The 13676-nt window shown below is 39.9% G+C and overlaps 2 pseudogenes and 1 gene segment (V, D, J or C); 1 reads left to right on the top strand and 2 right to left on the bottom strand.

The window, feature by feature from the left end:
- Window positions 1–13676, bottom strand: part of LOC120555172 — a 194946-nt pseudogene that overhangs the window by 92196 nt on the left and 89074 nt on the right.
- LOC120555120 overlaps window positions 1–13676 on the bottom strand; it is a 195943-nt pseudogene that overhangs the window by 18850 nt on the left and 163417 nt on the right.
- LOC120555140 lies at window positions 10157–10776 on the top strand. The segment is given in 2 exon segments: window positions 10157–10246; window positions 10463–10776. Coding segments are annotated over 2 exon segments (366 nt in total).

The following is a 13676-nucleotide window of genomic DNA, read 5'->3' on the forward strand; positions in this document are numbered from 1 at the left end:
TGGTTACGCATTACAGGCCTAGTGTTGGATGTGATAGCTGCATTCCTACACTTATAAACGCTAATTCAATGCGGAAGTAATCCTGAAGTAATCCAAGTATTTCAGAATAATGCTATCTAGATTGAGTAACGAATGAATATGTTACAAATTACATTTTATAGGCATGTATTCTGTATTCTGTAACGAACACGCTTTGAAAGTATCCTTCCCAACACTGTGAATACATTAGAATACATATTTAAATGGTATGTTTTTTGAGTTATTATTACACAATAATTTTTTCTGACCTTTTGAATCTTGCCCCCTGACACATAACCCATATTACTAAAAAAAAGACTAAAACGAATAAAAACTAAACTAAAACTACATTTTCAAAAAACTACACTAGCAAACCCTCTTTAAAAACTAATTAAAACTAAACTGAATTTGAAAACAAAAGTCAAAACGAAATAAAAAATAAACTAAACTATAATAACCATGGTCCATATCAGTATGAAATATATAAAACACAGAAACACACAAACAAGACCAAAAGTTTAAACATTGAATTCAACAAGATCAAAGTGTTCCAATGTTGCTAAAAATATGAAGTGTACCTTGTGTCACATTGTGTGGGGTCAGTTAAAGCCATTATAATACATTTTTTAACGTTTTAAACGACGTATACATTTGTAGGAAAGAATCAAGAGGAGCCAACTTGGTAATTATAAACATAGTAATACAGAAATCATATGCCTGCATCTATATGAAGTATATGCAAAAATATTTTCTCTTACATGCAACTCAAAAACCCAAAAAAAACACTGAGACCAAAAGTTAATTCTTCACTTTGGAAACAGCAAAATAATCTCTTCACAATGTCCATCCATTAGCTGTTGTTGAGCTTTTAATCATATCACATGATCTTCCTCAGCAGATGGTTTTTAATTTTTTTTTTTTATTTTCAAATTCTTATTCCTCTGAGCATTTGTGTGAGACTTCTTGTCCACGTCGGCTTAAAAGGTCAAATATTCCATGAGAACTGGGTGAGCCCTGTCTGCTGTTTCTTTTACAATAACAGACATGAAAACAACTGATTTGATGAAAAGGGATTTATTGTGATGACATCATCAAAAGTACAACAAGCTACACAACTATCAATGAAACAAAGAGAGAGAAAAAGAGAGAGAGAGAGAGAGAGAGAGAGAGAGAGAGTAATTAAGAGCAGAGTGAGAGCAGACTGAGATCAGTCACACTGGTCTCTCCCTCAGTGTCTCTGAGAGCGGGAGTCTGGGAGCCCTGGGTGGCCTCACAGGTCACAGAGCCCACCTTCTCCCACTGGTCTTTAGGGAGCCTCAGGGTGCTGCTCCAGCTGTATTTGCCGTCCTTCCCCAGCACCCCGGGGCTCCTGCTCTCCTCCCAGCTGCTGCTGCTGCTGCTGCCGTCCACCTTCCAGGCCAGACTCCAGTCTGAGGGGAAGCCCTTGTTGGCCAGGCACATGAGCGTGGCCTTCCCCTGCAGCAGATCCTCCCTGGAGGGGGGCAGCACCGTCAGGGTGGGACGGACATCACCTAGGAGACACCAATCAGCTTAGAGGACAGGGACCACACAGCTGTCAATCAAACCAGCAGACACTTGGACACCTTGACTGTGTGAGAGTTGGTTTTCTCCTTTAAGGAGTTTCTGTCAGATGGTTTTTCTGCTCCACCAGTCACTCACTCACACATTGTTTCACTTCCCTTTAAGAAGCCTCTCATGCAAATCAGCACAGAGAGAATCATCTACACAATGAGCTGATATATATCAAACTATACACTGGAAATAAAATGTCAACTTTTGGATAAATCTTTAAACCTCCAAATCAAAATCATCACCAACCTAACTATACATTACTTTAAAGTATTTAGTGTAATAGAAACAAATCCAGAAAATGAGCTGACAACATCAAATGTTCTTCATGTGGATTTCGATCATCATTACCAAACTGTTCAAATAGTTTTCAAACTTTGAAACAATACATGACACAGTAAAGAGATGTTGCACATTTTCAAATACCGATCTTTATCTTTGCTCTGTTCAATTGTTTGAATATTTGAATCTTCATTTGATTTAAACAGTTATCATTGATGTGGAAAATGAAAACTGAATCTTGTAGAACAGTTTTTCAGTTTCATCTTTTCCACACTTCAAGTCATTTAAATTTCAGTTTGACAGAAACGTGTAAAGAAATGTTTAGTGAAGCTGCTCTGAGTTAGTCTCCACGATAAAGGAGGAGAAATAAAAACATGAATACATATATATTTTATCGACTGTAAACTGAATTTAAAACATTATTTTACAATATTAACAAAATAGTTTTTATTATTTGTGCAGAAACTTACTTCCAACATTCAGTCTGGTTCCTCCACCGAACGTGTACCACAGTGATACAAAGTCATTGAGCCGCCGTACAAAAACCTCTCACTGTAGAGAGACACGGCTCTCTGACTTTGTCAGACTGAACTAAACCTACAAGCCCTCAAGATGCTACTTTACCATTAAAGCTGGAAATAATGATTCATCCTTTGACTCCATATTTAATTTTCTTACAATGAACTTTTGAATTTTCTATTTCAACAGCAAACATTTGCCTTTTAGTGCAAAATATTTCTGTAAAAATTATGGATTAATATTTCACAAATCTGGAAAGGTAAGAGTGCAGAAAGTAAAGGAAGAAAAATAGCTCCTGAAATGAAAAGTTTTTTAAAAGTTTGACTTACTTCCAACATTCAGTCTGGTTCCTCCACCAAAAGTCCACCACAGTGATACAAAGTCATTGAGCCGCCGTACAAAAACCTCTCACTGTAGAGAGACACGGCTCTCTGACTTTGACACAAACAAACTCACCAAAATGAGGCTGTTATGAAAAGAGAACTGACAATAACACAGTGCTGCAGATTTTCCAGAATTCATGTTTTGATATATATATTACATTTATATTGTTTCTTCTCTTGTAATTGATTTAAATAAGATAGAAGACATTAGAGTAGGTTGACTTTATTGTCCACCTCAGTGGAAATTTGTCTCTGGCTTCTCCCAAAGTACAGCAAAGATAAATACAATGCACATAACACAGCACACCATTAAAACATACAGAATATACAGAATACAATATACAATAGTGTAAATGGGCAGGTAGCAGCAGATAAGTTCTATAAATAATACAAGAAAGCAAATCTTATAAAATAACAAGTGTTCCCTGATGCAGTCATTCTGTGTTCAATGGCTGTATGACATAGGGAATAAAATACTTCTTGTAAATGTTCCAGTAGGTCCTTGGGACCCTAAATCTACCATTTACTATACTCTGATAAAGTGATTGATCCATTGATGAACAGCATCATCAGAGTAATCCAAGTCCCTGTTGGAGTCAGTCAGAGCATTTCCATAGAGAGCCACTTTGCATCAGCAGCACCATGCTCCAGTGCTCTGGGAGAGTTTATAGTCCTGAGAGTTGAACACTGGATGACTGACAGCTGTCCTTCATGACAACAGAAGACACAGAAATCCTCCTCATCAAAAACATGACTTTGATCTCCGTCCTCATCTGGACTCTCCTCTGCTGCTGCTTCACAGGTAAAGTCCAGAGAATCAAACTCCTCTCCTCTATCAACATCCGTCCCTCTGAAATGAAGCCGACTAAACCGTGACGCTGCTTTATGTTTTTGTCTCTGTATCCTCAGAGTCCAGCGGTCAGTACACAGTGACTCAGCCTGGAGCAGTGAGCTCTGCTCTGGGAGGCTCCGTCTCCATCAGCTGTAGGATTAGTCAGAATGTTTATTCTGACTGGTTAGCCTGGTACCAACAGAGAGATGGAGAAACTCCTAAACTGCTCATTTACGATACTAGTACTCGACAATCAGGGATTCCAGATCGTTTTACAGGCAGTGGATCAAACTCTGACTTCACTCTGACCATCAGTGGAGTCCAGACTGAAGATGCAGCAGTTTACTACTGTCAGAGTGGTCACTATCCCAACAGTCAGCTTGTGTTCACACAGTGAAAAAGCGTCGTACAAAAACCTCCCTCAGTCAGACTGAACAGAAACTGAACTGACTGCTGCAGCTGGAAGCTACTGCAGAGACTGATACACTTCACTGAGGACACACACACACACACACACACACACTTTTTACAACAAAATGTAGACACACCACGATCAAATTTTTAGAAAAGATATTTATTTAAACAAATCAACCTAAATTAAAGGGTTAACTTAAGTAAAGTATGGGCTGTGGATATTAGTAAAGTCATTCATGTGTAATGTGCATGAGTGGTAAATATGTGTGTGCGGGTGTTAGAAAGGTTGATAGGAGCAGAGTAGAGAACTAAAGCAGAGTGGAGAGTCAGCCAGAGAGAGGGCTGCACTGCATCCAGACTTAAATAACCTCCTGCTACTGGGAACATCTAGCCTGACAAGCCAGACCCACATCCAGATGTTGGGTCTGGGAACTCACCATTGACAGGGCTCAATCCGAGGGGCGGGATAAACTGTTGTCTTTCAAATTCCCTCTGCACGTAATAGGATAGCGCTACAACCAGGCAGCAACGAAGAAAGTAGCAAAGTTTTTGCCGTATCCGGTCGGCAAAACTCGGAACACATCTTCCTTTTTTAAGAATGACTTCAGTGCCGTTCTTTGTTCTTTTCTCAAAGAAAAGCTGAACTCCAAGTCTTCCAGAAGACCTCTGTTCCCAGCAGCAGCAGCCAGCCCGCCCACCGAGTCTATACATGATGTGATTGGCCTGACCAAGTGCCTAGACCCCCCTGGCTGTAAAATAAATTTGCTGCCTCTAGGGTGCGTCTAATTTCTAGGCTAGGGAACATCCTCAGCTGTTCCCAGATGTTCTAACCATCACCTGCAGAGAGAGCACAGACAGCTGAATCACACAGCTAACTCAAGATGACACCATCCATTCATACAGTAGCGGTTCTAAATTGAATTACACCCTGGGGCCGACCGACGCACTAGTAGTTTAAAAAGACAGAAAATACAGATTATTTTGTTGCTGCATTATGACATCACTATCACTCCATTTGACTTCAGTATCCCTAAAAGCATGTTCTGGGTGTATTTATATCAATATGGTTGATAATACTCAGGTGTCCACTTGTATATAAATTATGTGAAAATGTACCTCAGCACATACAGTAAGGCTATGCGACGTCCCATACTGTAACTTTTTTCATGTAAAATGTGAATATGTCAATGGATATTCCAAATATATTTAAAACTTAGCCTATAATGAACTATGTGTGGAGCTAATTCTCTGCTTTGGTAGGACTGGCGCTCACACTGACACACACACACACACACACACATACGTGTGGCCGTGCACGCCGCTCCTCCTTGCGAATCCTAAATATAAGTATAACAGCGTCTTTTTTTTTTTGCCAAGTTGGATTGCTTTCGTGACCTTCTACTATCTAGTCTACTTTTAGTTTTTTTTTTTTTTTTTTTTAAGTGCTCGTGCCGCCCCCCATGTGTCATGAAAAATGCCGCCCCAGGCAGCTGCCCGCTTCGCCCGTGCCAAAAACAGCTACTGCATTCATATCATCATTCATTACGGCGAGGTGTTCTTTCTGCTGGGCTTTTGGCCTGTTGCATCTCCAACGGTGCCTGAGGTGGACTGTGCATGGGAGGGGCGTCCTCTTCCCTGAGGCAGGCCTAAACCTGACCGCATACCGCGAGGTTTTGCTGCAGGGTCTTCAGCTGGGGACCACCGCTCATTGACGTTTTGCCCCTTAACCCAGAACATCTCCTGGTGGGGCGGGGCAGTGAACAGGGACGTCTCCCTGACACCCCCTGCAGCAAAACCTAATTAGATGTTACTCCCCAAGTCTTGTCTCATCGTTTCAGCCAGAGCCAGTGGCTTGCTTTCTCTGCTTCCTCAGAGAGCTCTTTGGTGGATCTGCTCAGTGTGGCTCCACGTAGTCCCAGCTCCTTGAGCAGACGTGATGTTGATCTGCCCACAAAGCCTCTGGCTCCCACCTCCGCCGGGTACAGCCTCACACTCCATCCACTTTCTCTGCACTCCGCCACCAGATCTGCATACTTCGCCTCACATAATAATCTCATGTTCTTATGTGATTCTTGCCAAAGAATCAACATGAGCCATTTTGGAACTTATACAAATAATAAAAAAGAAATCCTATAACTGCATCCATATAAAGTATATGCAAAAACACAATTTCTCCTACATGCAACTCAACAACCCAACAAATACATTGAGATCATTCTTGACTTTGGAAACAGCAAAACAATCTCTTCACAACGTCCATCCAGTAGCTGTTGAGCTTTCAATCATACCTCATGATCTTCAGAGGTGGGACCAAGTCTCTGTTTTGCAAGTCACAAGTAAGTCTCAAGTCTTTGCACTGAAGTTCCAAGTCAAGACTACCAAATCCCAAGTCAAGTCCCAAGTCATACACTTTGTATTTAGAGTCCTTTAACAAGTCATAATGCAATCTTCAAATGTAGTGTAGTATCTGGACTTCTAATGGACCTTTTACAAACTTTGTCTTAAGTTTTTGGTAACAAAGAAACTCGTATGAACTTTAGCCTACATTCGCTGGACACTTCTCTGGAAACATCTGGAAAGAATTAGGGATGCCCTTGTTGGCTTGGTTCCGAAAGGATGATAGCCATTGGTCAAAGTAATGTTTCCTCCCCCAGCTATGTTACACATATTATAGATATATACCATGTTCAAACAAAGAAAAGGCAGAGTGACTTCTGAGAATCTGAGAAGCGGTCCTCTCCGAGCTCTGCAGAGCTTGTACAAGATGCTGATTTCTTTGATGTAAATAAACCTTTAGAATCAAGAAACAGTGTCGGCAGATTCCTCTCTACACAGCAACGCACCATCGATACCATATAAACCACAGTAGACAACAGAGTAATATTACATTTCATGCACAAATCATGAATGCCTTTTTACAAAGTTTCATCACGTGCTACTGAACATAATAACACTGACACAGCAGTTTAATACTTTCATAATGTATTATGTCTAAATGAAATAAAAAGATAAATGTAAAAGAAAAAAAAACACAAACATAGTGTGGCAGTCTGCCAGAAATAGGTCCTAGAGTTCTATAGTGAAGTTACTCACTTTATGGAGGAATAATCTGTGCCTGCATGTGTGTGAGAGAGAACGGAACAGTTTGCATGAAACAACATCAACGAAGGAATCAACGGTTTCATTCACCCACAAGGTTGAGCTTTTTCTGTTACTAAGGGTTACCCCAAGATTTCTCTGCTATAACGTTAGCCATTTACTTTTCGTACGTTTCAGGTTAACAGCAGCTTCGAATGTCGAAAAGGAAACTGGAAGATGTTGCATCTTCATGTGTAATTTTCGAAGTGGATCTAGGTAATTATGCATTCATGAAGTACTGACTTGCTGGGAATAAATAGCATTGATTCAGGAGATGAACGGAAATTTATTTTTAATGTCAGAAACTTCTGGTTGGAGTTTCTCATGCATGTCATCTGAGATCCTCGGCCTCAGCCTTCTCTAAAGACTCATCACTGCTTCACTTGGTGAAATCTTCACATTACAAGCATCCAAAAATGTCAAACCTGCATTAATAGTAATATAACTAATCATTTTCAAAAAAGACCATATTACCAACTAGTAAAAACAGAACAAGACTGTCCACAAGTCCCTGGATCAGTTTACTACCAGACTTTTCAATCTCCTCTCCATGTGAATATGTAAATATGTAGGTCCATGCTCTCAGCACGATGGGAAACAGCATGACATGTTGAGGACAGCTACAGTTCACTGACTCTGTGTGTTTGCATATGTGTCCTGCCTCTCTGCTCCCAGCCGTTAAGAGGCCAGTGTTGACCATTTAAAACATACAGAATACAATATAAAATAGTGCAAATGGGCACGTAGCAGGAAATAAGTCCTATAAAAATACAAGAGAGTAAATCTTACAAAAGTGTTCTCTGATGCAGTCATTATGTGTTCAATACCTGTGTGGCATAGGGAATAAAATACTTCTTTTATATGTTCCAGCTGGTCCTGGGAAGTCTAAATCAAACATATGGAAGATTTGTTATTGAAAGATACTAATCAATACTCTGATAAAGTGATTGATCCATTGATGAACAGCATCATCAGAGTAATCCAAGTCCCTGTTGGAGTCAGTCAGAGCATTTCCATAGAGAGCCACTTTGCATCAGCAGCACCATGCTCCAGTGCTCTGGGAGAGTTTATAGTCCTGAGAGTTGAACACTGGATGACTGACAGCTGTCCTTCATGACAACAGAAGACAGAAATCCTCCTCATCAAAAACATGACTTTGATCTCCGTCCTCATCTGGACTCTCCTCTGCTGCTGCTTCACAGGTAAAGTCCAGAGAATCAAACTCCTCTCCTCTATCAACATCCGTCCCTCTGAAATGAAGCCGACTAAACCGTGACGCTGCTTTATGTTTTTGTCTCTGTATCCTCAGAGTCCAGAGGCCAGGTCACAGTGACTCAGCCTGGAGCAGTGAGCTCTGCTCTGGGAGGCTCCGTCTCCATCAGCTGTAGGACCAGTCAGGCTGTTTATGGTTCTAACAGGTTAGCCTGGTACCAACAGAGAGATGGAGAAACTCCTAAACTGCTCATTTACTATACTAGCACTCGACAATCAGGGATTCCAGATCGTTTTACAGGCAGTGGATCAAACTCTGACTTCACTCTGACCATCAGTGGAGTCCAGACTGAAGATGCAGCAGTTTACTACTGTCAGAGTGCACATTACATCAACAGTCAGTATGTGTTCACACAGTGAAAAAGCGTCGTACAAAAACCTCCCTCAGTCAGACTGAACAGAAACTGAACTGACTGCTGCAGCTGGAAGCTACTGCAGAGACTGATACACTTCACTGAGGAGATAATCACACACACACACACACACACACACACACACACACACACACACACACACACACACACACACACACACACACACACACACACACAACGTAATGACCTGATTCATATGGCCACAAACAAAGGGGAGACACACCATCACATTTTTACAAAATATTTATTTTAACAAATTAAACCACATTAAAATGGTTAACTTTAATGTATAGGCTGTGGATATTAGTCAGTTAGTATAGTATTAGTATAAGTCAGTTTGTGTGATGTGCATGACTGGTAAATATGTGTGTGTAAATGTTGATAGGAGCAGATTAGAGAACTAAAGCAGACGGGAGAGGAGCAAAGCTGCAGCAGAGTGGAGAGTCAGCCAGAGAGAGGGCTGCACTGCATCCAGACTTAAATAACCTCCTGCTACTGGGAACATCCTCAGCTGTTCCCAGTTGCTCTAACCATCACCTGCAGAAAGAGCACAGACAGCTGAATCACACAGCTAACTCAAGATGACACCATCCATTCATATCACATTACAATCTCATGTTCATTCTTGACTTTGGAAACAGCAAAACAATCTCTTCACAACGTCCATCCAGTAGCTGTTGTTGAGCTTTTAATCATATCACATACTTTTCCTCAGCAGATGTTATTAAAATGTAGATTTTCAAATTCCCATTCCTCTCAGCATTTGTGAGACTTCTTGTCCACGTTGGCTTAGAAGTTAAAATATTCCATGAGAACTGGGTGAACTCCGTCTGCTGAGGAAGATCATGGGATTGGATCCAAAGCTCTGAGACAAGACAAGACCGAGTAAAAATGCAGCAGATTCTGAGACGAGAATGAAACCTTCAAAGAGGGGTCTTGAGACCAAGACTGATATTGAGAACTACAACACTGGCCTCAGCCTTCTATAAAGACTCATCACTGCTTCACTTGGTGAAATATTCACATTATAAACACCCAAACTTGTCCAACCTGCATTTATATTAATATCATTAATCATTTTCAAAAAAACACCATATTACCAAACTGGAAAGACAGAACAAAACTGTCCACAAGTCACTGGATCAGTTTACTACCAGACTTTTCAATATCCTCTCCATGTGAATATGTAAATATGTAGGTCCATGCTCTCAGCACTGAGGGGGAAACAGCATGACATGTTGAGGACAGCTACAGTTCACTGACTCTGTGTGTTTGCATATGTGTCCTGCCTCTCTGCTCCAGCCCGTTAAGAGGCCAGTGTTGATCAGTGACTGTCCAGGACTTTCAGAGACACTGACACGCTGGCAGCATGATGATGATGTCACTGATTCTACTGCTGGCCACCCTGGGGCTCCTTGTTCAGGGTGAGACTCTCTTCTGAAAACTTTGCTTCAGGATGCAACCAGGTTCACCTCAATGATGTTCTGCTATGATGGAGAAACACTGGAACAAGCAGCATTTACCTTCTTCCATCTCTTCTCCGTGTTAAAGAAATGAGACTCTTCTGTTTGGATGTTGATCATCTTTCTCCAAGCTGGATTTGTCTCAATAACCCTTCTGCTCTTTTTCATGTTTTCCAGGTTCATCAGGAGAAATCATCCTGACTCAGTCTCCTGGATCTCAGTCTGTTGCTCCAGGACAGTCTGTGTCTATCAGATGTAAAGCCAGTTCAACTGTTAGTACTAGCGTACTCAGCTGGTACCTTCAGAAACCTGGAGAATCTCCTAAACTCCTGATTTATTCAACTTCAACCCGTCAGTCTGGAGTTTCCGATCGTTTTAGTGGAAGTGGATCAAACACTGACTACACTCTGTCCATCAGTGGAGTTCAGACTGAAGATGCAGCAGTTTACTACTGTCAGCAATATCAAAGCTATCCAGTCACACAGTGATACAACGTCGTACAAAAACCTCACTCAGCTGGAGAGGAACTGATCTGACTCAACAGCTGCACTGAAACTAAAACACACGTTTGACTGAACAAAACTATATTTAATAATAATCGACTTTGAACACACTTTAACACTAAATATACTTTATCTAACTTTAAAACAGGGTTTGACATTCTGCTGCACATCAAATCTAACTTCTGTTAAAAGTATAATTTCAATTATTTGATAGGTTTAATCCACAGAGTATGATAACACATGAACACTAAAACTGTAAATATGATTTGATTATTTCATATCTAACCAGATTTCATAGAAACTCAAACTTACTCATAGTTGAAATACATTACGAAATATTATTTCATTCATGTTGTAAAGTTACTAATCACATCTATGACATATTTTAATTATTTCGGTTGTTTTATATCTTTTAGTGAACAAATTCATGGAGTATGTAAATCAGAAAAGTTTAAATTATTTCCTTTTGTTGTCTATTTGTGGATCTTCAGCAGAACACACAATATTTCCAGATTTTGAACTGAAGATGACAGACATTTTACTTCCATCTATGCTGATGATATTGTTTTTTATTTAAGATTTAGCAAATATGGTTCAATATAATAATTTTTTAGATACACTTAAAGCAAATACAATATAACAGTCCTTACTTTAAACACACTTCAGTAATAAGAGATGATTGGATGATGTATCATTGAAATGTTCTGACCATGAGTTTTGTTCCAAAGGTTTATTATTCCAGACATTGTTTTATATAATCCTAAACTGTCTTTCTGCAGTCATTATTAGAGAGTTTATAACATTTTTGTTAGATCAGTTTGTCCTCAAGAATTCAAAAAGTCACTAACACACTTAAGAACAGATGGAAAGAGACACTTTGATAATAACATGAAAACAACTGATTTGATGAACACGTCTTTATTGTCTTTAAGCACTGAAATAATATAGAAAGATTGCAACAAGCAAATATCGCTATTGAAAGATATCACATTAAAAACAGAGAGAGTAGCAGAGAGCAGACTGAGATCAGTATCAGAGTGAAACCAGTAGCAGAGTCCCAGTGAGTCAGGTCAGGACTGGGAACACTGGTCTCTCCTCAGTGTCTCTGAGAGCGGAGTCTGGGAGCCCTGGGTGGCCTCACAGGTCACAGAGCCCACCTTCTCCCACTGGTCTTTAGGGAGCCTCAGGGTGCTGCTCCAGCTGTATTTGCCGTCCTTCCCCAGCACCCCGGGGCTCCTGCTCTCCTCCCAGCTGCTGCTGCTGCTGCCGCGCCCACCTTCCAGGCCAGACTCCAGTCTGAGGGGAAGCCCCTTTGGCCAGGCACATGAGCGTGGCCTTCCCTGGATCAACTCGTCACTGGAGGGGGGCAGCACCGTCAGGGTGGGACGGACATCACCTAGGAGACACCAATCAGCTTAGAGGACAGGGACCACACAGCTGTCAATCAACCAGCAGACACTTGGACACCTTGACTGTGTGAGAGTTGGTTTTCTCCTTTAAGGAGTTTCTGTCAGATGGTTTTTCTGCTCCACCAGTCACTCACTCACACATTGTTTCACTTCCCTTTAAGAAGCCTCTCATGCAAATCAGCACAGAGAGAATCATCTACACAATGAGCTGATATATATCAAACTATACACTGGAAATAAAATGTCAAATCTTTCACAGATTCTAAAACCATAACCATACATTACTTTAGAGTATTTAGTGGAAACAAACAAATACAAATAATGAACTGACAACAATGAAATGTTCTTCATGTGGATTTCAGTCATTATTTAGCAAACTGTTAAAAAGATTTAAAACTAAATTTGCAACAATACATTATATTCATAGTGTAACATTAATGACTAACCTTAACAAACATTTTAAGTAGAATATAAGTTTTGTGTTCATCATCAAGTTATTTAAATTGACAGAAATATTTATTAGTTAGTCTAATGATAAAGGAGGATGAATATAAACATGAATACATTTCATCAATAAAACAACATATTTATCTGCCCTTTCAAAAGGGTAATTTAAAACATTACTTCACAATAATGTATCAACTATTGTTGTGCAGGAACTTACTTCCAAATTCCAGTCTGGTTCCTCCACCGTAACGGAATTACAGTGATACAAAGTCATTGAGCCGCCGTACAAAAACCTCTCACTGTAGAGAGACACGGCTCTCTGACTTTGTCAGACTGAACCAAACCTACAAGCCCTCAAGATGCTACTTTACCATTAAAGTTGGAAATAATGATGTATCCTCATTTAATGTTTTACTTACAATTACTTTTTGAATTTCTGTTATTAAAGTGAACTACGAGTCTTAGAGCAAACTTTTTGTGGGAACCCATAACCATGATTATTGAAAGGCAACAATTTTTCTTAGACTGTTGAATATAAAAGAATAAAAAGAAAATTAGCTCCTGAAATAATAAACATTTGACTTACTTCCAAATTCCAGTCTGGTTCCTCCACCGAACGTGTACCACAGTGATACAAAGTCATTGAGCCGCCGTACAAAAACCTCTCACTGTAGAGAGACACGGCTCTCTGACTTTGACACAAACAAACTCACCAAAACACATTCACAGTTTACACATTATGTCATAACTGGTCAAAATGTTTAAAACTGATACTCAAACTATGAAAATGTATTTAATCTTTCCTTGAAATGAAATGTTAAACATCCACTAACAATATACATTTCTCTTTCAGTGAAAATAATTGAAATATTTCTGAAGAAAAATTCCCCAATAAATTCGGCCCAAATGTAAATCATTATCAAAAACATGATTATTGTAGATGATGAATGAAAAATAATATTTTTCAGTTAAATCTGTTCCACAGTGATGTGATTGATATGTGTTGTATTGAATCAGTGTTGTTCTGAGAGG

The sequence above is a fragment of the Perca fluviatilis genome, unplaced genomic scaffold (assembly GCF_010015445.1).
Source record: "Perca fluviatilis unplaced genomic scaffold, GENO_Pfluv_1.0 PFLUV_unplaced_scaf_2, whole genome shotgun sequence".
NCBI lineage: Eukaryota > Metazoa > Chordata > Actinopteri > Perciformes > Percidae > Perca > Perca fluviatilis.